This window comes from Hypanus sabinus, chromosome 9, assembly GCF_030144855.1.
Source record: "Hypanus sabinus isolate sHypSab1 chromosome 9, sHypSab1.hap1, whole genome shotgun sequence".
Lineage (NCBI taxonomy): Eukaryota > Metazoa > Chordata > Chondrichthyes > Myliobatiformes > Dasyatidae > Hypanus > Hypanus sabinus.
This window is the reverse complement of record NC_082714.1, coordinates 3,962,710-3,990,481: the sequence shown is the minus strand read 5'-3', so window position 1 is coordinate 3,990,481 and position 27,772 is coordinate 3,962,710. Positions and strand designations below refer to the sequence as shown.

Here is a 27,772-nt window from a genome sequence, read left to right as displayed (position 1 = left end):
ATCGGCCTGCACCCGAACCCCTCCCATCCATAATTCTCTGAATATTGAAATTGTACCCACATCCACCACTTTTGCTGGCATGCTCACACCATTCTCTGAGTGAAGCAGCTTCACCACTGACCCCTGGTGTTCCTCTTAAATACTTTACCTTTCACACTTAACCTATGAACTCTTCTCATTGCTACCATTAAAAGGTGGGACAGGAGCCTGAAGACACACAACGTTTCAGAAACATTTCTTCCCCTCCATCATCAGATTTCTGAATGGACAATGAACACTACCTCACAAATTTCTCCTCTCTTGTTGCACTAAATATTTAATTTTCTGTTTTTTAAATATATACTTGCCACGTCCTTTACTCTGAATACCCATGACTGTGTCGCCATCCACAGCTCCAATCTGCTAATTAAATTTGCTGATGACACTATACTGATTGTTCTAATCTCAAATAATGAAGCAGCCTACAGAGAAGTCATAACCCTGAAACAGTGGTGTCAAGAAAACAACCTCTTCCTCAATGTTGCAAAAACAAAGGAGCTGGTTGTGGATTATCGGAGGAATGGAGACAGGCTAGCCCTTATTGACATCAATGGATCTGGGTTTGAGAGGGTGAACAGCTTTAAGTTCCTTGGCATTAGTATCACCGAGGATCTTATGTGGTTTGTACATACTGGCCATGTGGTGAAAAAGGCACAAAAACACCTTTTTCACTTCAGACGGTTGAAGAAGTTTGATGTGGAAAACTTCCTAAGAACTTTCTACAGAGGCACAATTTAGAGCAACTTGACTGGCTTCATCACTGCCTAATATGGGAACTGTACTTCCCTCAATCACAGAGTGGTGCAGACTGCCCAGCGCATTTGTAGATTTGAACTTCCCACTATTCAGGACATTTACAAAGAAAGGTGTGTAAAAAGGGCCCAAAGGATCATTGGGGACCCAAGTCACCCCAAACTGTTTCAGCTGCTAACATCTGGGAAACAGTAGCACAGCATAAAAGCCAGGACCAACAGGCTCTTGGACAGCATCTTACACCAGGCCATCAGACTGATTAATTCACGCTGACACATCTGTATTTCTATCCTATATTGACTGTCCTGTTTATTATACTATTTATTATAAATTACTATAAATTGTACATTTAGACAAAGACATAATGTAAAAGATTTTTACTCCTCATGTATATAAATGATGTAAAGGAGGGTCTGGTGAGATGGAGGAACTGAGGGAAATACATGTTAGCAGGGAAGTGGTGTTAGGTAAATTGAAGGAATTAAAGGCAGATAAATCCCCAGGGCCAGATGGTCTGCATCCCAGAGTGCTTAAGGAAGTAGCCCAAGAAATAGTGGATGCATCAGTGATAATTTTTCAAAACTCCTTAGATTCTGGATTAGTTCCTGAGGATTGGAGGGTGGCTAATGTAACTCCACTTTTTAAAAAAAGGAGGGAGAGAAAAACCGGGGAATTATAGACCAGTTAGTCTGACATCGGTGGTGGGGAAAATGCTAGAGTCGGTTATCAAAGATGTGATAACAGCACATTTGGAAAGAGGTGAAATCATCGGACAAAGTCAGCATGGATTTGTGAAAGGAAAATCACGTCTGACGAATCTTATAGAATTTTTTGAAGATGTAACTAGTAGAGTGGATAGGGGAGAGCCAGTGGATATGGTGGTATATTTAGATTTTTCAAAAGGCTTTTGACAAGGTCCCACACAGGAGATTAGTGTGCAAACTTAAAGCACATGGTATTGATGTGGATAGAGAATTGGTTGGCAGACAGGAAGCAAAGAGTGGGAGTAAACGGGACCTTTTCAGAATAGTAGGCAGTGACTAGTGGGGTACCACAAGGCTCAGTGCTGGGACCCCAGTTATTTACAATATATAATAATGATTTAGATGAGGGAATTAAATGCAGCATCTCCAAGTCTGCGGATGACACAAAGCTGGGCAGCGGTGTTAGCTGTGAGGAGGATGCTAAGAGGATGCAGGGTGACTTGGATAGGTTAGGTGAGTGGGCAAATTCATGGCAGATGCAATTTAATGTGGATAAATGTGAGGTTATCCACTTTGGCTGCAAGAACAGGAAAACAGATTATTATCTAAACGGTGGCTGATTAGGAAAAGGGGAGGTGCAACGAGACCTGGGTGTCAGTGTACACCAGTCATTGAAGGTGGGCATGCAGGTACAGCAGGCGGTGAAAAAGGCAAATGGTATGTTGGCATTCATAGCAAAAGGATTTGAGTACAGGAACAGGGAGGTTCTACTGCAGTTGTACAAGGCCTTGGTGAGACCGCACCTGGAGTATTGTGTGCAGTTTTGGTCCCCTAATTTGAGAAAAGACATTCTTGCCATAGAGGGAGTACAGAGAAGGTTCACCAGATTGATTCCTGGGATGGCAGGACTTTCATATGAAGAAAGACTGGATCAACTAAGCTTATATTCACTGGAATTTAGAAGATTGGGGCGGGGGGGGGGGGGGATCTCATTGAAACGTATAAAATTCTAAAGGGATTGGACAGGCTAGATGCAGGAAGATTGTTTCCGATGTTGGGGAAGTCCAGAACGAGGGGTCACAGTTTAAGGATAAAGGGAAGCCTTTCAGGACCAAGATGAGGAAAAACCTCTTCACACAGAGAGTGGTGAATCTGTGGAATTCTCTGCCACAGGAAACAGTTGAGGCCGGTTCATTGGCTATATATAGGAGGAAGTTAGATATGGCCCTTATGGCTAAAGGGATCAGGGGGTATGGAGAGAAAGCAGGTATAGGGTTCTGAGTTGGATGATCAGCTATAATCATACTGAATGGCGGTGCAGGTTCAAAGGGCCGGATGGCCTACTCCTGCACTTATTTTCTGTTTCTGTAAGTAAGAAAGTCAATTCAATTCAATGGAAAAAACTTGCTTGCGTTTACCCTATCTATATCCCTCAGAGTTTTGTATACTCTATCAAATCTCCATCATTTATCTACATCCCAGAGAATAAAGTCCTAACTTATTCAACTTTTCCCTATAACTCAGGTCCTCAAGTTCTGGAAACATCTGTATAAATTTTTTCTGTACTCTTTCGATCTTCTTTCTGAAAATACCTAACAATTGAACATCTACACTCAGTGGCCACTTAGATACGCCTGTACACCTGCTCATTAATGCAAATATCTAATCAGCCAATCATCTGGCAGCAACTCAATGCATTAAAGTATGCAGACATGGTCAAGAGGTTCAGCTGTTGTTCAAACCAAACACCAGAATGGGGTAGAAATCTGATCTAAATGACTTTGACTGTGGAATGATTGTTGGTGCCAGGTGAAGTAGTTTGAATATCACAGAAACTGTTGACCTCCTGGGATTTTCACGCACAATTGTCTCTAGAGCTTACAGAGACTGGTGTAAAAAAAAACAAAAAACATCCAGTAAGCAGCTGTTCTGTAGGTAAAGATACCTTGTTAATGAGAGAGATCAGAGGGGAATGGGCAGACTGGTTCAAGCTTACAGGAAAGTGACAGCAACTCAAGTAACTACGCTTTACAACAGTGGTGTGCAGAAGAGTATCTGAATGCACAACACATCGAACCTTGAAGTACATGGGCTACAGCAGCAGAAGACCATGAACACAACTCAATGGCTACTGTATTCAGTACATGAGATAATAATAAAGTGGCCACTGACTACACGTGCCTGCTTGGCACAGAATCGCAGAAATGTTCTGAAGCACCTGCAGTGAAGGGGTCACAAGGGCTGTGTTGGTAGTGTGGCAGCCTACCTCAGCTACAATGGGGTAGACCTGCTCCATGCAGAGGGAGATGATGCTGGGTAGGAATGGCTTGAAAGCTTGCCCGGGCTCCTGGACCACCACCTGAAGAATTTTTAGAAACTTCTCCACCACACGGCAGCCACCGCTGCCCTCTTCCAGAATACTTTCTGCTAGTTGCTCCCTGTGAAACAGAAGGTGAAAACATCGATTGTATACAGTACTGGTAACTACATGGATGAATTGACAAATTAGTCCACAAATTGGACTAAGTATTGTGATCCAACAGCCACTGCAGAGCAGTATTATCAGGTAACAAGGCAAAGAACTGAATATTCCAGGTAATGACATTTCAGAAAGTCCCCATTTTTCACTACAAAAGCTGCTTGACCCACTCAGTCACTCCAGCAGATAGGCTGTTACATTAGTTTCTTGTGTCTGCAAAATGGTGTGGCACAGGAAGTTCTGAGTGTTCTTGTAGATGAAAAATAAAGAACTGACATATCGATCCAGCAGGCGATTAGTAACGATAATGGAATGACAAACCTAACTGCAAGGGCTTGCAACCAGTAAGGAGGTTCTAATGTGACTTTATAATCACCCAGATTTGTTCACTCTGAGCATTGTGAATGTTTTAATTCTCTACCTTGAAAGAGCTGTGGGAGTGAAGACACTGTTGGCTGGGGTCAACTACAGATGTTGTATCTTATTTGTATATGTAAGCCAGGGCAGTATGGTATGGAGAGCAAGCTGCAGCTCATGTAGAGGGCTACCCCTCTCCACACAGCTGATGAAAGGCAGAGACCGATACAGTTTGGCATCAGTGGCATTGCTGAAGAGGCTAGTCAGTGTTGAACTCAATGAAGGACTGCCTTAGGGGCTCCAGCTCCAAATTTTTCCTCGGAGTTTATTCCCAAAGCCTTCTTCATGAGTAGGTACAGCTGCAAGGCAGCAGAGGCTGTCACAGTGGAGTTACTGATTATATCCAATGACAGTTTTACAACATTAGGGGGAATGGGGAGAAATCAGGAAGCGATGCGAGGCCAGGAATGGGCGAGCCTAGGGGCCGAATAGCTATTCGTGCTCCTCTTCTTCGTATGTCATCAGCCGTCAGACTTAGTAGTCATTGTCCAGGTTTAAGTGTCCTTGAGACAGGGGTTGTGAATAGCTTTCTTGAAGCACTAGTCCTTGTGGTGAAAGAGCTCATAGAGCTGCTACAGGGCTTTAACCAACAATGACAGTGGGACAGCAACATTTCCACATCAGTCACATGAACACATTGGAGGGGAGCTTGGAATGAAAACTGGAATTGGTTTATTATTGTCACATGTACTAAGATACAGTGAGAAGCTTGTTCATTACACAGTGCATTGAAAAGAGTAGAATGAATATTTTGAAGTAGTGAGTGGACCTGCAGGGAGGAGCTTGTCATGAGTTGCCACACTCCGGCGCCATCACGCATCTACCTTCTATTTCTTTTTGTTTCCATCTATTGCTCAATATGCATCAACAATGTTATTTGTGTTTTAGAAATGAAAATGCCATTAATCTGAAACACAAGCAACCTCCAACAAATGTAACACTAGAACAAAAGGGTTACCGTATGAGGAACGTCTGGCAGCTCTTGGGCTGTATTCCCTGGAGTTCAGGAGAATGGGGTGGGGGGGGGGGGGGATCTCATAGAAATATTCCGAATGTTAAAAGGCCTGAACAGATTAGATGTGGCAAAGCTATTTCCCATGGTAGGGGATTCTAGGACAAGAGGAAACAACTTCAGGATTGAAAGACGCCCATTTAGAACTGAGACGTGGAGAAATTACTTTAGTCAGAGGGTGGTAAATCTGTGGAATTTGTTGCCACAAGTGGCTGTGGAGGTCAAGTCACTGGGTGTATTTAAGGCAGAGATAGATAGGTTCTTGATTAGCCAGGGCATCAAAGGGTATGGGGAGAAGGCAGGGGAGTGGGGATGACTGGAAGAACTGGATCAGCCCATGATTGAATGGCAAAGTGGACTTGATGGGCCGAATGGCCTACTTCTGCTCCTATATCTTATAGAATGGACTGGGGCTGACTTTGGAGTGACTCTATTGGAACTGAAACAAAATGGGAGCTGTAACAAGTTATTTAGAATTTATTGCATAGGAATGGCCTGATGAGAAGCCCGTCTCCTCACAGAAAATGATGAAAAACAGAGGCAAGGCAGCACAAGTACAAACAGCTGATATTTGGGTCTGTTAGGGAAACTTGGTGCTGATGGTATCTCCAGCTTTTATCTTCCAGGTGGTAGAGATTGTAGGCATAAGAGGCAGCGCCAACCTCTTACACCTGTGTCGCCTGTCACTCCTGATTGGATGAGGATTAGCCAACCAGTTTTCCACTTTCCCATCTTGTTTACAACTGAATTCCACTTCTTACTTAGAGCGAAACCTTTGTCTTTTTTAAAAATTCTTTCCCTCCAGATGTATTTCAATGGCTTCCTTCACCAGAAGCTCCCAAAAGCCATTGAGGTGTTAAAAGTAGTTTGGTGCTGAAGTCATTCCTTTGGCCATTGTGAAAACAGTTTTCTGCCACTGCTGACTTCTCTGGGTATCCAAACGGATACACCTCCTGTGCTCCTTGATGCAGGTTTCCACCATGCGTCCCGTCTCGCTGACATACACTGCTCCACATTCACAGGGAGCTTGTCCTGAGTCCCAGGTCACCCTGAGTCCTGTGTAAGCTGTGATTTTATACAAGTAAGAACTGGAATTTGATTGTAAACAATGTGGGACAGCGGAAAACTGATTGGATGAGGACTAACCAATTAGGAGGGACAGACAATGGGGGTATAAATACCAACGGACTAGAGATGCCCAGGTATCATCCCTGATGAAGATGGCAGAGTTTACATAAAAACGTCAGTTAAAATCAATACCTGTACCTGGGTGGAAGCCTGAGAAGAGTTTATCTGCCATATTTGTCGGGAAAGCATGAGATCCTTTTTCATCTTTTTGAGACTTTATAAGGTATTGGTCAGACTGCACTCGGAGCACTGAGAGCAGTTTTGAGCCTCTTATCTGGATGTGCTGGATTTGGAGAGGATCCAGAAGTTCACTCGAGAATGATTCTGGGAATGAACGGATTAATATATGAGAGGCATTTGTTTTGTCTGGGCTTGTACCTATTCAGTTTAGAATGAAACCCATCGAATATTGAAAGGCCTAGATAAGAGTGGATGTGGAGAGGTAGTTAATCTGTGGAATTCACTGCCACAGATGCTTGTGCAGGCCAAGTCATTGGGCATGGAGGTTTCACGTCACATGCCGGTGATAATAAACCTGATTCTAATTCTGATTCCTGATCAGCCAGAGTGTCAAAGGTTATGGGGAGAAAGCTGATGAATGAAGTTGAGAGAACAGACTTGATGGGTCGAATGGCCCGATTCTGCTCCTATGACTCACGGTGTTTCATTTCTTTTGGTTTGTTCATTGGGGATATTATTGACCATCTGCCCAGAACAGTCTTCTTACTCCATAACCCAGGCCTAAAACTTCTGGTCTTTTGCACTTACTTCGACAGGTTCATTTACCTGGTGAACATGTTGAGGAAGGTCTGGATGATCTGTTCTGTAAAGGGAACTCCCATCTGCACCCTGAGGCCTTGGAACAGAGTGAGGAAGAAGCTGAGCATCTCATCGGTGATACCTGAAAGAGACAGGGGATGCCAGGGTTAGGCTCCAGGAAGCCTCTTTCATTAACACATTGGCTGGTGATCTGGCACTGCAAGATGGCGTATAGAGCCAATACGATGGAAACAACTACACAACCACTTTCACTTCATGGCCTTAAAACCAGAAACTGGAGTTACAATTGCAACTACTGTTTAATGCCATCAAAGTCCTTTCTTGCCTCTGAGGTATTTCTAATTGGGGGGGCAATTACACACAACACTGAGGAGGAGGGAGTACGCTGGGGAATCTGGTAGGGACAGTCAGCAGCTTTCAATTCCTGGGTGTGCGACCTATCAGATGACCTACACTAGGCCCAGCACATAGAAGAAATCACAAGGGAAGTGTTCCAGTGCCTTTCCTTTCATCAGTTCAGAGGTTTGGCTTGACACCAAACACTAGCAAAAAGACGTACTGTTGAAAATAAAAGACCCTGAGTGGTTGCACCATGGCTTGGTAAGGCATTTCAAATGTGCAAGAACACAAGAAGCTGCAGAGGATCACCGTTATATCATGGGTAGATTATTTGCCACCACTGGTAGTATCTACAAAAGGCAATGCCTCAAGACAACAAAGGTGTGCCAGGATGGTGTGTTGCCCCCCAGGTGTAAGGTCCCAGGTAAAAGGCAAAAATCTACAGGTGTTGCAAGCAAAAGTGTTCAAAACACAGATCAGGCAGCAACCATTTCCTATTTCAGAATCATTACTAATATCACTGAAATACGTTGTAAAATTTTTTGTTTCAACCAACAGTATAATGCAATACATCAAAATTCTATAAATTACAATAAAAATTATAATACTTGCAACTCCACCCCTCTCCACTGCAATTAACAGCCCGACCACCATCCTTGGGTGTCACCAGCACTCGTATCCTATCACAGACATTCCCTTTGTTCCTTCCATTTCCACTCCTTCCCTGCAACTGAAAAGTTGCTGAGTTTTCTCAGTTTCTGATGGAAGTTTACCAGACTGAAGACTTAAGCACTTGTCTCTTCACAGAGAATGTCTGAGTATTTTGAGCAATTTCAGTGTTAATCCCTTACCAGGCTGGTGAATGAAGACTGGGAAGAGGGCCAAGGAGACCTGCACCGACTCCTGAAGGGACTGGTAACAAATCTGCCGGGACTTGGTCACCTCCCCGCAGATGTTCTCCACGATGTACCTCAGGATACTCAGGGTATCCTGTACAATCACTTTTGCTGAAATAAACAGATGAGCAACTTAATAAATCAATTAAATACAGAGCAGTTACGTTCTAGAAATACTACTGAAAGCCCTCCAATGTTCTAAAGGAAAGTTGGGCATCTTATTTGTTTTAAATACAAGAGGTTCTGTAGATGTAGGAAATCCAGAGTAACACACACAAAATACTGGAGGAACTCAGCAGGGTCAGACTGCATCTACGGAGGGGAATCTATGGAGCTTGGGGCTACCAACCCCATCCAGTTAAAACCCAGTGCACAAGAAACGCCAAAGAAGCTCCAGGGACCTCATCCCTGAGAGAGAAAGGAATTTTGAAGATGGACTACACCTGGAGATATCTTGAAAGACTGGCCCCGGGTGGAGGACCCTGGCAAGCTGCTGTCACTGATCTATAGTAGGATTAATAAGAAGATAAGGGATGAGGGAGCATATGACTCCCATCCTAGCTACTCTGCATTGGCTTCCTGTATCTTTTAGAATTGATTTTAAAGTTCTCTTTGTTTGTTTTTAAAGTTCTCAATGGTCTGAGACCAGAGCACATCAGTTTCTCTTTGGTTTTATCATCCTGCCCGAGCTCTCAGGTCTTCTTCTGACATCTCTTAAATTTAAACAATCTCCCTCAAAAGAGAATCGGCAGGACAGCTTTTTTGAACTACATTCCTAAACTGTGGAGCTTAATACCTAAAACTATAAGGGATGCAGACTCAGTTGACACTCTTAAACAACATCTCAAAACCTGTTTATTTAACCTTGTTTTTAACTAACATCTTTTTGTCTTTTATTTTCATGTTTATACATTTATCCCATTGCAAAGCACTTTGAATTACACGACATGATAACTGGTCTTTAAATAAATAATAATTATTGTTACTATTACTCCCTGCTTCTGACTAACCTTGTTAGTACAAGACAACTACGAAAGGTTTAAATGCATTTCCCTAAAGTATCAGATTTAAATACCCCATATTCCCCGCATGCCAGGTTTAGAGTTTACAGGACAAAACACAAGATTCAAGATTGAATTTAATTTATCACGTATACATTGAAACTTACGGTGAAGCTGAGGGTGTACTGGGGGCAGCCCGCAAGTGTGGCCACATATTATGGCACCAATGTAACATGCCCACAATGTTTGGCAGAACAACAATAATAAATCCCTCCCCTGCAGACACAGTCCTCTTAATCCCAGGACAGTCTTCCAGTGGGCTTGGACAGAATCTGCCTTGTTTCTGACACACTGTTCAGGGAATTAAATCTCACACACATAATGGTTGCAGGAAGATACTCACTGTCTCCCAGACCCACTTTGCTTTGCGACAGTCCAGCATTGTGCTTGAGCTGGCGATATTCTCGGGTGAGGGTAGAAATGAGGTTGGCATGATTGGTTGAACGGACAGCCCATTGCTGTTCACTCTCAGGAAGGTTTGGCCACGGTAACAGCAACATGTTGGACAAGGCCCGACACACCAGCACCTTACCCTAGTGGGAGCACAGACACAGCACTCGTATCAATGTATTTAAACACAAACGATGGAGGTAACTATCAGCTATCACCTCTCGTGTTCTCTCATCTCCCCATAGTTCTCATCAATACTCAGGTACATAGTGCACAATCTTCTTCTAAAAAAGGTTCAGCAATAGGCCTGGGCTCTGTCCCCACTCATACAGGAGGTGGAACAGGTTGAAAAGGCAAATGGTGCCCTTGATTTTAAAATTATGGCGCATAATTAAGTTTGCTGAGGCAAATGAAAATAAAAGCATTGGTTAAAGTGGTTTGAAGGATTAGATCACTACACTTTAGAAAGATATGCAAGGTCTTAAGAGAGCATTACTCCAAGGACGGAGGGCTTTGGTTGAAGGAATGTAAGATTGTTGAGAAGGAAGCTTTGATTCAGATGCTGATAAATCTCCTGCAGTTTGGATAAGGATCCAGTACTGACCAATTTTGGTGAAATACTCTTTCTTCCTATCCCATGCTTTCACTCTCTCTACTTGAGCTACATGACTTGGATCATTTAATGTATAATTTTGTTGCTACCAGGTTAAATGTAAAAAGAACTCCGTCTCAACTAGGAGCATAAGCTGGTTCAAAACTGCTCACCATTCATCTGCTACATCTACTACTGTGTCTGAGCCCAAGAACACAAACAAGCAGAAGACTCTGTCTGCCTCACCTAGTAAGCTTGAGCTTAAAGTCTGGAGCACTGCCAATGGGAGCTGAAGTGGACAGCTCAAATTGGGGCAATTCTAAAGTTCATCAATGTCATCAGAATGAATTGGTAAGTTGGATCCAGCCAAAAATAAAAATGACTTAACCATAATGGAATGAGTAAACGCAATGGGACAAATTGCCCAGTTTTGTTCCTACTTTGCAGATATAACGCAACAACACTTGTGCGTGAATAAACATTACATTCTGATTGTTAAAGTTATCCTTCTGGTTTTAGACAATGATACAATTAGGAATATTTCTCAGATAGCCAGCAGTTTTTAATCAATTAGCCTCGGCCAACTATTTTGATTACTATCCATCAATTCATCTTCACAAACAAAAGAAAATCTGCAGATGCTGGAAAGCCAAGCAACACACACAAAATGCTGGAGGAACTCAGCAGGCCAGGCAGCCCGAAACACTAACCGTACTCTTTTCCAGAGATGCTGCCTGGCCTGCTGAGTTTGTGTGTGTTGCACAAATTTATTTTGCCCAGCTTGCTGAAGTTCTCTAATGTACCTCTTGGGGGAGCTGGCGCGCAGAGCCGTCGGTGATCCTGTCGAAGATTTTCTGTACAGCTCGGATCCTGACCAGGAACACCGGCCGCACAGTGGTGGCCAACGACAACAGCAAATGGCACGCTGAAAGCAGCAGTTTCTCTGGCACCTGCAAAGACAATTCAGTCTGGAGCATGAAGCTTTCTGGATCTTCACCCTCAACTACTCAATTCAACAAGGCAATCTCAGCCAATGTTACATTGGGGTAAGATGCCATAAGTGACATAAATTACTGCACTGGCAGCCACTGTTTGAATACTGGCTCCAGAGATGTGAATTCAACTTCCATAGAGGCAGCAAGGGAAATTCAACTTCAAGTAATTAAATTTAACTAAACTGCAATTTAAAAATAAATCTCATTTTATTAAGATGGGCTTGAAACTGCTGGAGGAATACTATAGTGCTTCTGGGAAGGAAACCCAGGGAAGCACCCTTACCTACAGGTCCACAGCCTCCTCTTCTGCCATGATGAAGGAGCACACCTCATTAGGTATCCTGCAAACTGATGGCATGAACACCGATTTCTCTTTCCGGTAATCTTTTTTCCCTCCCCCTTCTCCCTTCTACTCCCCACTCTGGCCTCTTACCTAATCTCCTCGGCTGCCTATCACCTTTCCCTGTTGGCCCTCCTCCTTCCCCCTCTCCTCTCACATTCCTCTTCCACCCATCACTTCCCAGCTTTTTATTTCATCCCCCCCTCCCTCACCTACCTGGATTCAGACATCACCTTCACCTATCTCCTACTCCTCCCAGACCTTCTTATTCTGGCTGCTTCCCCATTCCTTTCTAGTCATGATGAATGGTCTCAGCACGAAAATTGGACTATTAATTCCTCTCCATAGATGCTGCCTGACCTTTTGTATGTGTTGTCCTTACCAAGGCTGTACTCACATGGTTTCAGACTTCTAATGTAGACCATACTTAACACCACCTCTGTTCAGAGGCAGACACTGAAACTCCTGGCACTGTCCTGTGTTCAGAGGGACACGAGGCAGACAGACACTGAAACTCCTGGCACTGTCCTGTGTTCAGAGGGACACGAGGCAGACAGACACAAACTCCTGGCACTGTCCTGTGTTCAGAGGGACACGAGGCAGACAGACACAAACTCCTGGCACTGTCCTGTGTTCAGAGGGACACGAGGCAGACAGACACTGAAACTCCTGGCACTGTCCTGTGTTCAGAGGGACACGAGGCAGACAGACACTGAAACTCCTAGCACTGTCCTGTGTTCAGAGGGACACGAGGCAGACAGACACAAACTCCTGGCACTGTCCTGTGTTCAGAGGGACACGAGGCAGACAGACACTGAAACTCCTGGCACTGTCCTGTGTTCAGAGGGACACGAGGCAGACAGACACAAACTCCTGGCACTGTCCTGTGTTCAGAGGGACACGAGGCAGACAGACACTGAAACTCCTGGCACTGTCCTGTGTTCAGAGGGACACGAGGCAGACAGACACAAACTCCTGGCACTGTCCTGTGTTCAGAGGGACACGAGGCAGACAGACACAAACTCCTGGCACTGTCCTGTGTTCAGAGGGACACGAGGCAGACAGACACAAACTCCTGGCACTGTCCTGTGTTCAGAGGGACACGAGGCAGACAGACACAAACTCCTGGCACTGTCCTGTGTTCAGAGGGACACGAGACTGCAGACAGACACTGAAACTCCTGGCACAGTCCTGTGTTCAGAGGGACACGAGGCAGACAGACACTGAAACTCCTGGCACTGTCCTGTGTTCAGAGGGACACGAGGCAGACAGACACTGAAACTCCTGGTGCTGTCCTGTGTTCAGAGGGACACGAGGCAGACAGACACTGAAACTCCTGGCACTGTCCTGTGTTCAGAGGGACACGAGGCAGACAGACACAAACTCCTGGTACAGTCCTGTGTTCAGAGGGACACGAGGCAGACAGACACTGAAACTCCTGGTGCTGTCCTGTGTTCAGAGGGAGACGAGGCAGACAGACACTGAAACTCCTGGCTCAGTCCTGTGTTCAGAGGTACACGAGGCAGACAGACACTGAAACTCCTGGCATTGTCCTGTGTTCAGAGGGAGACGAGGCAGACAGACACTGAAACTCCTGGTGCTGTCCTGTGTTCAGAGGGAGACGAGGCAGACAGACACTGAAACTCCTGGCACTGTCCTGTGTTCAGAGGTACACGAGGCAGACAGACACTGAAACTCCTGGCATTGTCCTGTGTTCAGAGGGAGACGAGGCAGACAGACACTGAAACTCCTGGTGCTGTCCTGTGTTCAGAGGGAGACGAGGCAGACAGACACTGAAACTCCTGGCTCAGTCCTGTGTTCAGAGGTACACAAGACATAAATCTAATACTGTACATCAGCCAGGTAATACCATCGCTACTGTAACATATGCTGGAGGTAGCATCATGCTTTGGGGATGTTTTTCAGCAGCAGGGACTGGAAATCTGTTCAGGATTGATGGGAAGATGAAGGCTACTAACTACAGAGAGATCCTGGATAAAAATCCGCTAGCCTCTGTCAGAAAGCTTAAACTGCAGAGGAAGTTCATCTTTCAGTAGGACAACAACCCAAAACACACGGCCAGAGCAACCACAGCAACTTCAAATGAAGAAAACTGATGCCCTTGCGTTGCCCAGAGTCCTGATCGTAACCCGATTGAATAAGCCCTCAAGATTTCTGTCCACCGCTGCTCCCTCAATGAACCCGGCACAGCTTGAGCAATTTTAGGAGGAGGAATGGGCAAATTTTGCTCCATCACATTGTGCAAAGCTAATGGACTTTATCCAAAAGACTACTGGTTTTAATAGCTGCAAGAGGTAGTTCAACGAAGTACTGAGCAGAAGGGATGAATACTTTTGAACTTACAGTTTTTGAATTTTTAGTTTTACATGCTTTACAATTTTCCCTGTCTTTTGGGCTCCACTATGGGGAAAAAGAGCATTTGGTTCACAAATACAAATTCATTCTCCGTTAAACTGATCGAAATCCCTGGTTGTAATATTCATTATTTGAGCAAAGGGTTGGGGCTGAGTACTTTTACAGGGTATTATAAAATGTTATGTTGCCGCTGGAATGTGGGGTGACACTTGCAGGCTGCCCCCAGCTCATCCTCAGGTCTTGTTGGTTGTTGTTTCAAATGACGTAATTCACTGTAGGCTCTGATATACGTATTATACATAAATGAATCATCCTGAACCTGAATCAATATGTGACTCAATGAGCTGGTAACTAGCTTCAGCCATATCCACAGGAAGAAATTAACCCTGCCCTATCAATGCATTAAAAGATTACTTTGTAGACTACTAAAGGAGCCCCAGAGCTGTCTACCCCATTAAAAAAAGGTGATACATCCTCTGCAAACTGAGAGGAGAACTAATATTATCGAGTCTTAATTATAGGCCACTATAGCACTGAAACATGCCTTTCAGCACATCTAGTCTGTGCCAAACTGTTATTCTGCCTATCTACATCAACCTGCACCTGGACCAGCACTCTCCAAAAATCTCCCATCAATGTACTTATCCGAACTTCATTTGAAATCAAACATGCATCCACCACTTGCAATGACAGCTCCTTCCACATTCTCACCACTTTCTGGAGTGAAGAAGATCCCCTCATGTTCACCTTTCACCCATAACCTCTAATTCTAATCTTACCCAGCCTCGGTAGAGAAAAACTGCTTGCATTTACCTCTCATAATTTTGTATATCATATTTCCCCCCATTCTCCAGGGAAAAAAAAATCCTCACCTATTCAGCCTTTCCCTATAACTCAGACCCTCAAGACCCAGCAACATCCTTGTAAATTTTCTCTGCACTCTTTCAATCTTATTGCATCTTTCCTGTAGGTAGATAAGCAAAACTTCACACAATTCTCCAAATTTAGACTCATCAATGTCTTTTACAATTTCAACATAACATCCCAACTCTTGTATACGTTACTTTGATTTATGAGAGCTAATGTGCTAAAAGTTCTCTTTACGACGCTATCTACCTGCAATGCCACTATCAGGTCAGAAAGGCAGGATCTTCCATCACCCCAATGCCTCTCACAATGCACAGGAGTGTACAGTGCCCAGCAATTCTCCCTATGCAAACTAGGAGAGCCGACAGTACCTTGCTTATAGCTGAACACGGCCAGCTCTCGTGCAAAAAACATCAGTTAGCTTCTCCAAGAAGTTTCCGACATACCTTCGAGTTGACGAGGGGAGCAGTGGCCTCCATCGCAGTAGAAATGAGAGAGACGAATTGCTCAGGATTTTGCTGCTGCACCTCACTATAAAACTGTGCCAGCCAGTGGGAGTATGCCTGTAATGCAGCCAGTGACTGAGCATGGCTGGAAGACAAGATTAGAAAACAAACTGTAAGGCAAATCGGGGCTAGACTGCAACTTGTCTCCTACTTTATTCAGAATCAATGTGGACCCCAAAGTAAAGACAGCTTAGAAGTGAACCACTCCTCACTTCCACCCTGAACTACCATCTAATTATATATGGCACATCACAGAAACAGGCCTTTTGGCACAGCTAGTCCATGCCAAAACCAGTTAAATTGCCTACTCCCATTGATGTGCATTGGGACTATAGCCCTCCATATCTCTACTATCCTGTACCTATTCAAACTTCTGTTAGACGTTGAAATCGAGCTTGCATGGACCACTTGTGTTGGTAGCTCATTCCACACTCTCACCATCCTGAGTGAAGAAGCTTGCCCTCACGTTCCCCTTAAACGTCTCATCTTTCACCCTTATCCATGATCTCTGGATGCAGTCCCATGTAACCTCAGTGGAAAAAGCCTGCTTGCACTTACTCTAATTATTCCCCTCATAATTGTGTATACCTCTATTAAATCTCTCAATCTTCTACATTCTAAAGATACAGTCCTAACCTATTCAATCTTTCCTTCTACAGTACTCTCTTGGAAGCTTTCATGTTTCATTGTTTTACAACATTGAAACACTGTGGATTTAATTTGGCTTTTTTGACACTGATCAATAGAAAAAGACTCAAAACTTTGTGTCAAGGTGAAAACATCTCTACAAAGTGATTTAAATCACAAATATAAAAAAACAAAATAATTGATGGCATAAATATTTACCCTCTTTAATAAGACACACCAAATCATCACTGGTGCAGCCAAGTGGTTTTAGAAAAATACTAAGTGGTCACAAAAATAAATAAATGGAGATCACTTTTTGGCAACCTGTGTGCAGTCAAGGTGTTTCAATTGATTGCAGTAAAAATACACCTGTATCTGGAAGGTCCAACTGCTGGTGAGTCAATATCCTGGCATAAACTACACCATGAAGACAAAAGAACACTCCAAGCAACTCCGCAAAAAGGTTTTTAAAAGCACAAGTCAGGAAATGGATACAAGAAAATTCCCAAGTCTCTGAATATCCCTTGGAACACAGTTAAGTCAATCATCAAGAAATGTAAAGAATATGGCATAGCTATAAATCTGCCTAGAGCAGGCCATGCAAGAAATGGTCAGGGAGGCCACCAAGAGACCTTTGACAACTCTGCAGGAGTTACAAGCTTCAGTGTCTGGAGATGGAGAACTGCACATACCACAACTGTTGCCCAGGAGCTTCAGCAGTTGCAACTTCATGTGAATGTGGCAAAAAGAAAGCCACCATTGAAAAAAACTCTCATGAAATCTTGGCTAGAGTTTGCCAGAAGATAAGTGGGAGGCTCTGAACTCTGCTGGAAAAAGCTTCTATGGTCCGATGAAACCAAAATTGAGCTTTTTGGCCATCAGATTAAATGCTAAATTTGGCATGAAGCATGATAGTGGCTTCATCATGCTGTACGGATGCTTCAATGCATCAGGCCTTGGAAGGCTCGTAAAGGTAGAGGGTAAAATGAAAGCAGCAACATTCTGGAGGAAAACCTGATGCAGTCTGCAAGGAAACTGCAACTTGGGAGAAATTTGTTTTCCAGTAACACAATGACCCCAAGCATAAAGCCACAGCTACACATGAAAGGTTTAAAAACAAAGTTAATGTTTTGGAGTGGGCAAGTCAGAGGTGCAGACCTCAATCCAATTGAGAATTTGTGGCTGGACTCACAATCACAATCCCTGTTCACTCATGATCCCCGTGCAATCTGCCAGACCTTGAGCAGTTTTGTAAAGAAGAATGGGGGAAAATTGCAGTGTCCAGATGTACAAAGCTGATAGAGACCTATCCACGCAGACTCAAGGCTGTAATTGCTGCCAAAGGTGCATCTACTAAATACTAACTTGAAAGGGGTGAATATCTCTGCAATCAATTATTCTGTGTTTTATAGTTGTAATTGATTTAGATCACTCTGTAGAGATCTGTTTTCACTTTGACACAAAAGAATCTTTTTCTGTTGACCAGTGTCAAAAATGTTGTGAAACAATAGAAAATTAAACTTCGGCGGAGGGTGTGAATATTTTTTTATATAGGCACTATAACTCAGGTCCTCTAGACCTGGCAACATCCTTATATTTTCTCTATACTCTTTCAACCTTGTTTACATCTTTCCTGTAAACAGGTGACCAAAACTCCACACAATACTCCAAATTAGGCCTCACCAACATCTTATACAAATTCAGCATAACATCCCATCTTCTGTATTCAATACATGTATTCCTAGATCTCTCTGTTCTACCACACTCCTCAGTGCCCTACTGTCCACTGTGTAAGGCCTACCCTGGTGGATCCTACTGAAGTGCAAAACTTTGCACTTGTCTGCATTAAATTCCATCTGCCATTTTCAGCCCTTTTTTCCAGCTGATGCAGATCCCTCTGCAAGCCATGATAGCCTTCTTCACTGTCCACGACACCCCCAATCTTGGTGTCATCTGCAAATTTGCTGATCCAGTTAATCACATTATCATTCAGATCATTGATATAGATGACAAACAACAAAGGACCCGGCACTGACCCCTGTAACACACGACTAGTTGCAGGCCTCCAGTCAGCATGGCAACAATCCACTGCCACTCTCCGGCTTCTCCTACAAAGCCAATGTCTAATCCAATTTACTTGCTCACCCTGAATGCCAAGCGACTGACCAGCCTCCCATGTGGGACCTTGTCAAATGCCTTACTGAAGTCCATGTAGACAACATCCACTGCCTTGCCTTCATCCAGTTTCCTGGTAACTACCTTAAAAAAAAACTTTTGGTTTTGGTTAGACATGATCTACTATGCACAAAGCCATGCTAACTATCCTTAGTCAGTCCACATCTATCCAAATACTTGTATATCCGGTCCCTTAGAAAACCTTCCATTAACTTACCCATAGCTGATGTCAGACTAACTGGCCTATATTTTCCTGGATGATGTTTAGTGCCTTTTTTAAACAGCAGAACAACACTGGCTATCCTCCAATCCTCTGGTACTTCTATTACTAAGGATGTTTGAACTACCTCTGCTAGGGCTCCAGCAGTTCTGCACTTGTCTCCCATCGGGTGCAAGGGAATAGCTTGCCAGGCCCTGGAAATTTATCCTCCTCTGTAATCTGTACAGGGTCCGTGAAGTTGATGCCACTTTGCCTCTCACTTCTATAGACTCTGCACCTGCCTCCCAAGTAAATACAGATGCAAAGAATGCAAACATCTCCACACATGGATCATCATTCTGACCTTCCAGAGGACCATTTTGTTCCCTTGCAATTCTTTTGTTCTCAACATACCTGTAGAATTCCTTAGGATTTTCCTTTACCTTTTCTGCTAACCTCACGTCTTCTTTAAGCCTCCTGATTTCTTTCTTCAGTGTTCCCTTGCATTTCTTGTACTCCATAAACACCTCATTTGCTCCTACCTGCCTATACCTGCTATGTAGCTCCTTTTCTCTCTTAACCAAGGCAGCAATATCTCTTGAAAACCAAGGTTGCCTACACATGTAATTTTTACCTTTTTATTCTGACAGACACATACAAGCTTTGTACTCTCAAAATTTCATGTTTGAAGGCCTGCCACTTTCCAAATACATCTTTGGTAGAAAACAGCTTGTCCCAATCCAGGCTTGCCAGGTAAAGCCCTCCCCACCATTGAGCACATATACATGAAAAGCTGTTGTAGGAAAGCAGCATCTAATACCAGGCCATGCTCTCTTCTTACTTAAGAAGGTATAGGAGCCTCAGGGCTCACACCACCAGGTTCAGGAAAAGTTATTACTCCTCTACCATCAGGCTCTTGAACCAGAGGGGATAACTTTATTTCACTTGCCCCTTCACTGCAATGCTCCCACAACCAATGGACTCACTTTCAAGAACTCTTCATCTCATGTTACTTATTGCTTATTTATTATTATTTCTTCTCTTAAATTTGCACACTTCATTCTCTTCTGCACTCTGGTTGAACATCCTAGTTGGGCAGACTTTCATTGAATCTGTTCTAATTATTATTCTACAGACTTATTGAGTATGCCCACAAGAAAATGAATCTCAGGGTTGTATATATTACTTGAATAATAAAATTTACTTTGAACTTTGACTTACAACAGCCAATAACCTGCTCACTTTTTGTATTTGGGAGGAAACCAGAAACTTAAGTTTTCATAGGGAGAACATGCAAATGCCACACAGACAGCACTGGAGGTCAGGGTGAGTCTGGGTCTCAGTAGATGTGCACTGTGTGGCCAGAATGCAAGTTCTCCCCGCTTTGGTGGCTAAGCATTTATTCCTCAATTAACATTGCCGGAACTGATTACCTATAAATTTTTATTGCTCTCTGTGGGATCTTTCTGTATAATTGGCTACTAGTAAATAACTGGCTGCAGAACATCAGGACATCTTGCGGTCATGAAAGGCAATGCGCAAAAATCAACATTTTTCCTTTAACAAATAAAATAAGCTGATTAAGCCTGCTGCACCGTTCATTATGACCATGACTCTCTTACTGTTTCAACACTTTCCTGTCCCATCTCAAACCTGGACCAGACAGAACACACCCCAGGGCTCTAAAAAAGGTGGCTGAAGAAATTGTGGTGGCATTAGTAATTTTCTTTTCAAGAATCATTATATTCTGAAATGGCCCAGAAGACTGAAAAATTGAAAATGTCACTCCACCCTAAGAAAGGAGGGAGGCAGAAGAAAGGAAATTAAAATTCTGTTCCTATGTCTTATGTTCTAATACACTCTGACACTTGTAATATCCAGACATCGATCACCGTCTTCAATACAATGAGTGAAGAAATCTAACCTCACAAGGAGGAAATCTCAGAGGGCTGAGTCACCCCAAATTAGTCCAGCCATTTTTTTGTAGCACACTGAGTAAGCACACACAGGAAACGATGCACTGCCATGGACACTCACTGTTACCGGTCTCGCTGAAAATTTCAGGTTATGAGTTTTTGCTACTGTAACCTCAGGCCACTAATCAATCAGTCAAATTCATTACAGAGTAAGGCAAAGCAGTGAAGCTACATCTTTTTTGACAAATTTATTTGCTTTCTGTTAATATGTCAGCAGATCAGCAGCAGAAGAGAGGCCCATTTTGTCCACATACAACACAGGTTCAGTCAGCAGGATCGACAGCATACTTACACATCAATCAAGTCGGGTTTCAGCACAGACGGCACTGCTGTCTCCATATCATACAGCTTGATGCGTGACCCATACAGTGTCACCTCCACTAGCCTGAGAAACAGCAATCATACACACGTCAGAAACAAATCAACAGAAATATACTCGTACACATAGCTGTAAGGGGACAGTCTGGATCATGTATGCCCGTGTGAGATGAGGAACTGCCGCGGTCTGTTCTTGCAGAAATGTGGCTCCATGACAACATCCTTGTACCAGCAATCTACAGGCCGTGACACTCAGGGACTTGGGCCCTATTATAATTTTTTTGGTAACTACATTTTTCTTGTATTATATGTGCTGTGTGCTGTGACTATTGTTCTGTATTTTGCACCTTGGCCCCAGAGGAACTTGAACTTGTTCCAACTGGGGAAGGTTCATGCAATTCAGAATCCGAATCAGGCTTAATATCACTGGCATTAGTTGTGATATTTGTTTTTGTGCAGCAGCAGTACATTGCAATACTCCATAATAAAAATACTATAAATTACAGTAAGTAGCATGATTACAGACCAGGTTGTACAAAGTACTGTATGTCACAATGTACAAGTGACTGATAATCCCACAGGTCAAACATTCAGTCTGCAAAGTCAAAGTAGATCAACAGAGAGGATTGAAATATAAAAGTTACTGTGGGTGTTATTACAAAGCAGGACTTTTTAAAAGTGATAAAGTATTGAAAACTCAATGGTATTAGACCATAAGATAAAGGAGCAGAATTAGGTCATTGGGCCCCATTGAGTCAGCTCCGTCATTTTATCAAGGCTGATCCATTTTTCTTCTCAGCCTCAATCTCCTGCCTTCTCCCTGTATCCCTTCGTGCCCTGACCAATCAAGAATCAATCAATCTCTCCCTTAAGTATACATAAAGACTTGGCCTCCACAGCTGCCTGTGGCAAAGAATTCCACAGAAACATCATTCTCTCACTAAAGAAATTCCTCCCTATCAACATTCTAAGAGGACGCCCCTCTATTCTATTCTCAGGCTCTGCTCTCTGGTCTGAGACTATCCCACCATAGGAAACATCCTCTCCACATCCAAACTAACAAGGACTTTCACCATTCGGTATGTTTCAATGAGGTCACCTCTCATTATTTGAATTCTAGTGAATATGGGCCCAGTCATAAAAAGCTTTTCATATGACAATCCGTTCAACCCTGTAATCACTTTCATGAACCTTTTGAACCCTTGCCAGTGCTTTATAAAATTTCACCATGACATCCTTTATATTCTGAAAATCTTAGTACACAACATCCACCCAATCTGCTTGTATTTCTTCAAAGAATTTCAACAGATTTGTTAGGCAAGATTTTCCCTTTAGGGACCCTGCTGATTACAACCTATATTATCACACACCTTGAAGTACCCTGAGACCTCATCCTTAATAATCGACTTTAACATCTTCATAACCACTGAGATCTGACTAACTGGTTTATAATTTCCTTTTGTAAAGGGGGTTTCTTCTTTTTACTTTGTTACTGTTGGGAAAGGGTTTCTTTGTTTTGTTAAAAGCAGGAATGTTTCTTTGTTGCGAGAGAGTGCTGGGAGAATTGTATTCCTTTGTAAACCAAATGGGGATTAATGTTCTTTCTTCTGAGTCTGTAAGCTTCTGTTGACGGGCTTTTGGGCAGATCGGCACGAGGGGGTCGAGAGAGAGGACGCAATGCTGTAAACTGGGCGAGGAACAGACCCCAAGCGGGGGTCCGAGGCCCGGAGGTACTCCGAGGAGGGGGGATGAAGCTAGATGTGCTTGGTTGACCACTCGGAGGGTCCTGAGCTGCGAGTCGAGGAGTTCGGAGGGGATCGAATGGTGGCCAGAAGACTTCAATAATTGAGCTCCAACGGTTGTGCACGAAGTGGTTTGGACTTTGATAAGTTTGGTGCCTTTTCTTTATTTTTTTCTCTTCATATATACTGTATCATTATTAATCACTTAGTTATAGTAACCTTTATAAATTGTACTCATTTAATCGCTTATGGTGTACTGTCTGTTTTTGGGCAAGGCGGGGACATCACACAGCATCCACACCAGCTGATTACCCAGTTTGGCGGGGCCGAAGGCTGCTCCCCCTAGACGAGAACGAGCTGAGCGAGCCTGAGGTGACCCAGGAGGTTACACTTTCTTCTTCTCTCTCCCTTCTTAAAAAGTGGAGTGACATTTTTAAATTTTCCAATCTTTTGGAACCATCCTTGAAAGATTATTACTAATGTCACCACAATTTCTTCAGCCACCTCTTTCGGAACTCTGGAGTGTACACCATCTGGTCCAGGTGACTCACCTACCAGTTTCAAGAATTTCCTCTCTAATTATGGTAACTTCACATACTTCATGCCCCCTAACACCTGAAACTTCCACCATACTGCTAGTGTCTTCCACAGTGAAGACTGATATAAAATACTTACTCATTTTGTCTGTTATTTCGGTGTCCCCTATTACTACTTCTCCAGCATCATTTTCCAGCGATCCGATGTCCACTCCTGCCTCTCTTTTATACTTTTTCTATCTGAACAAACTTGTTATTCTCTTTAATATTACTGGCTAGCTTACTTTCATATTCCACCTTTACCTTCTTAATGACTTTTTTAGTTGCCTTCTGTTGGTTTTTAGAAGCATCTCAATTGCTTTATTATATGTCCTCTCTTTAGCTTTGATTTCTCATCAGCCACGGCTATGTCAGATTTCCTTTAGAACACTTCTTCCTCTTTGGGATGTATATATCCTGTGCGTTCTGAATTTCTTCCAGAAATTCCAGCCATTGCCACACTGCTGTCACCACTGCCAGTGTTCTTTTCCAATCAATTCCAGCCAGCTCCTCTCTCACGCCTCTGTAGTTCTCCTTACTCCACTGTAATACTGATACATCTGACTTCAGCTTCTCCTTCTCAAATTTCAGGGTGAATTCGATGACATTATGATCACTTTTCCCTCAGGGTTCTTTTACCTTAGGTTCTCTAATGAATTCCGGTTCATTGAACAACACCCAATCCAGAATAACTCCTATTTAATAAATTAAAATTGAAAATGGTGGAAATATTCAGCAAACTGGGCACTGTCTACAGATAGAAAAAAAGGAGGGTAATATTTAAGTCCAAAAACTTTAATGACTTTTACAATTTATTGTTCCTTTCTTAATAGATCCTGACTGACCAGCTGAGTATTTGGCAAATATAAACACAAGAGAGACTGCAGATGCTGAAATCCAGAGCAACACACACAAAATGCTCGAGGAACTGCAGGCAGCATCCATCGAGGGGAATAAATAGTCAACGTTTTGGAATGAGAGCCATTATCAGGGCCTCAGCCCGTAACTTCAGGATGCATCATCAAGGACCCCCACCATCCAGACCATGCTCTCTTCTCACTGCTGCAATCAGGAAGGAGGTATAGGGCCCACGCCATCAGGTTCAGGAACAGTTATCACATGGATAATTTCATTCACGTTAACACTAAGCTGATTCCACAACCTATGGACTCACTTTTAAGAACTCTACATGTTCACAATATTATTTTCTCTTTTTTTAAAAAAATGTATTTGGACAACTTGTCTTTCGCATATTGCTTAGTTCTCTGTCACTGACTGTGTGTTGTTTTTCAATGATTCTATAGTGTTTCTTTGTATTTGTGGTGAATGCCTGCTAGAAAATGAATCTCAGGGTTGTATATGGTGACATAAATGTAATTTGATAATAAAATTACTTAGAACTTTGAAAGTTTATTTCCTTTCATTGCTGCCTGACTTGTTGAGTTCCTCCACAATTTTGTGTGATTTGGTGAACATTTAAAAAAAAAGATATTCTGCATCATTTAAAGCAGAATAAATAGTCCAGCCCACAAAGGATCCCACTAATCCAGCAATCGGTGGCATGCTGAATTGACACTGCAGGTCATGGAAACAGGACCAAGAGGTTCAGATACACAAAGAGTTCTCCAACCACCCAGCTGTAATCTTGAGGTCAAATGCCTATTTGCTACACAGCTAACAAAGAAGTCAAAAGGAGGAGGTCTTACCTTTCAACTACACTGAGTGCATCATTAAACCTGGCAGCAAAGACGTCACCAATAAAGTACTCAGCCAGGCGACCACTAGTCTGAAGGAGTGAACTCAGATCACGTAACGAGCAATGCAAGCGGCGACAGTCATTCTCCGCTGTAATATTCAGCCTGTGAACTAAAGAACAACATATTTGTGTTGAATGATCAAAGTACACTATTATTCATCAGCACAAGCAAAGGCAAACATAGTACCCTTGCAATCACTACAGCTGAGGCTACAATGCCACACTGCACCCCTCCTTAGCCACTTCTGTCAGTATGCACAGTGATACCAACTTGTTAATACCGCCAGCAGACTGTAGAAGCCATTCCCAGTTGGAACCAAAGTCCATGTCATCAACTCCTAGTAAGGAGATACTGATTATCTTCCCTTCTCACCATGGTGATCAAGGGCACAAGGTTTAAATACCTGAAAGCACATACCACCAGGCTTAAGTACAGCTTCTATCCTGCTGGTATTAGACTCTTGATTGAATAGTTTAGATCTTAAGGCCCAAAGATATAGGAGCAGAATTAGACCATTTGGCCCATCAAATCTGCTCCACCATTTCATCATGGCTGATCCAATTTCCCTCTCAGCCCCAATCTCCTGCCTTTCCCCCCTATTCCTTCAATGCCCTGACCAATCAAGAATCTATCAACACCTGGCTTAAATATATATAAAGAACTGGCCTCCACGGCTGCCTGTGGCAAAAATTCACCACTCTCTGGCTGAAGAAATTCTTCCTCATCTCAGTTCTAACTGGATGTCCCTGTTCTGAGGTAGTGTCTGCTAGTCTAAGGCTCCCTCACCATAGGAAACATGCTCTCCACATCCAATCTATATTGAGGCCATTCAACATTCGACAGGTTTCAATGAGATCCCACACCCCCACCATTCTTCTGAATTACAGTGAGTACAGGCCCAGAGCCATCAAACACTCCTCATACGTGAGCTTTTCAATCCCAGAATCTTTTTTGTGACACACACAAATGCTGGAGGAAGTTAGCAAGTTTCTGGCCAGTATTTTTCCCAAAATCTGAATTTCCATATTATGGAAGTTCAATCCTGGAATCATTTTTGTGAATTTCATTTGAACTCTCTCCAATGTCAGCACATCCCTTCTTAGGTAGGGGGTCCAAATCTGCTCAAAATACTCCAACTGAGGTCTCTGCATTGCCTTATAAAGCCTCAACATTAAATCCTTTTTGTATGAAAGGATGGATTCTTGGCCTCACAACATACCTCGTTATAGACAATAGGTGCAGAAGTAGACCATTCGGCCCTTCGAGCCTGCACCGCCATTTTGAGATCATGGCTGATCATGTACTATCAATACCCAGTTCCTGCCTTGTCCCCATATCCCTTGATTCCCCTATCCATAAGATACCTATTTAGCTCCTTCTTGAAAGCATCCAGAGAATTGGCCTCCACTGCCTTCTGAGGCAGTGCATTCCAGATCCCCACAACTCTCTGGGAGAAGAAGTTTTTCCTCAACTCTGTCCTAAATGACCTACCCCTTATTCTCAAACCATGCCCTCTGGTACTGGACTCTCCCAGCATCTGGAACATATTTCCTGCCTCTATCTTGTCCAATCCCTTAATAATCTTATGTTTCAATCAGATCCCCTCTCAATCTCCTTAATTCCAGTGTGTACAAGCCCAGTCTCTCTAACCTCTCTGCGTAAGACAGTCCAGACATCCCAGGAATTAACCTCGTAAATCTACGCTGCACTTCCTCTACAGCCAGGATGTCCTTCCTTAACCCTGGAGACCAAAACTGTACACAATACTCCAGGTGTGGTTTCACCAGGGCTCTGTACAAATGCAAGAGGATTTCCTTGCTCTTGTACTCAATTCCCTTTGTAATAAAGGCCAACATTCCATTAGCCTTCTTCACTGCCTGCTGCACTTGCTCATTCACCTTCAGTGACCGATGAACAAGGACTCCTAGATCTCTTTGTATTTCTCCCTTACCTAACTCTACACCATTCAGATAATAATCTGCCTTCCTGTTCTTACTCCCAAAGTGGATAACCTCACACTTATTCACATTAAACATCATCTGCCAAATATCTGCCCACTCACTCAGCCTATCCAAGTCACCCTGAATTCTCCTAACATCCTCATCACATGTCACACTGCCACCCAGCTTAGTATCATCAGCAAATTTGCTGATGTTATTCTCAATGCCTTCATCTAAATCATTGACGTAAATCATAAACAGCTGTGGTCCCAATACCGAGCCCTGTGGCACCCCACTAGTCACCACCTGCCATTCCGAGAAACACCCATTCACCGCTACCCTTTGCTTTCTATCTGCCAACCAGTTTTCTATCCATGTCAATGTCTTCCCCCCAGTGCCATGAGCTTTGATTTTACCCACCAATCTCCTATGTGGGACCTTATCAAATGCCTTCTGAAAATTGAGGTACACTACATCCACTGGATCTCCCTTGTCTAACTTCCTGGTTACATCCTTGAAAAACTCCAACAGATTAGTCAAGCATGATTTACCCTGGGTAAATCCATGCTGGCTCGGCCCAATCCTATCACTGCTATCTAGATATGCCACTATTTCATCTTTAATAGTGGACTCTAGCATCGTCCCCACCACCGATGTCAAGCTGACAGGTCGATAGTTCTCTGTTTTCTCCCTCCCTCCTTTCTTTACAAGTGGGATAACATTAGCCATTCTCCAATCCTCAGGAACTGATCCTGAATCTAAGGAACATTGGAAAATGATTACCAATGC

At 43.2% G+C, this 27,772-nt stretch overlaps 1 protein-coding gene across 1 annotated transcript in view; it reads right to left on the bottom strand.

The window, feature by feature from the left end:
- xpo6 (exportin 6) overlaps positions 1–27,772 on the bottom strand; it is a 166,215-nt gene that overhangs the window by 12,290 nt on the left and 126,153 nt on the right. Inside the window, exons 13-20 of the mRNA XM_059978874.1 lie at positions 24,993–25,152; positions 20,944–21,036; positions 15,615–15,759; positions 11,394–11,540; positions 9,952–10,141; positions 8,503–8,658; positions 7,319–7,433; positions 3,763–3,934 (exon numbers count right to left, since the gene is read on the bottom strand). Of these exons, the coding sequence (XP_059834857.1) occupies positions 3,763–3,934; positions 7,319–7,433; positions 8,503–8,658; positions 9,952–10,141; positions 11,394–11,540; positions 15,615–15,759; positions 20,944–21,036; positions 24,993–25,152 (1,178 nt within the window). The remainder of the gene's footprint in view (positions 1–3,762; positions 3,935–7,318; positions 7,434–8,502; positions 8,659–9,951; positions 10,142–11,393; positions 11,541–15,614; positions 15,760–20,943; positions 21,037–24,992; positions 25,153–27,772) is intronic.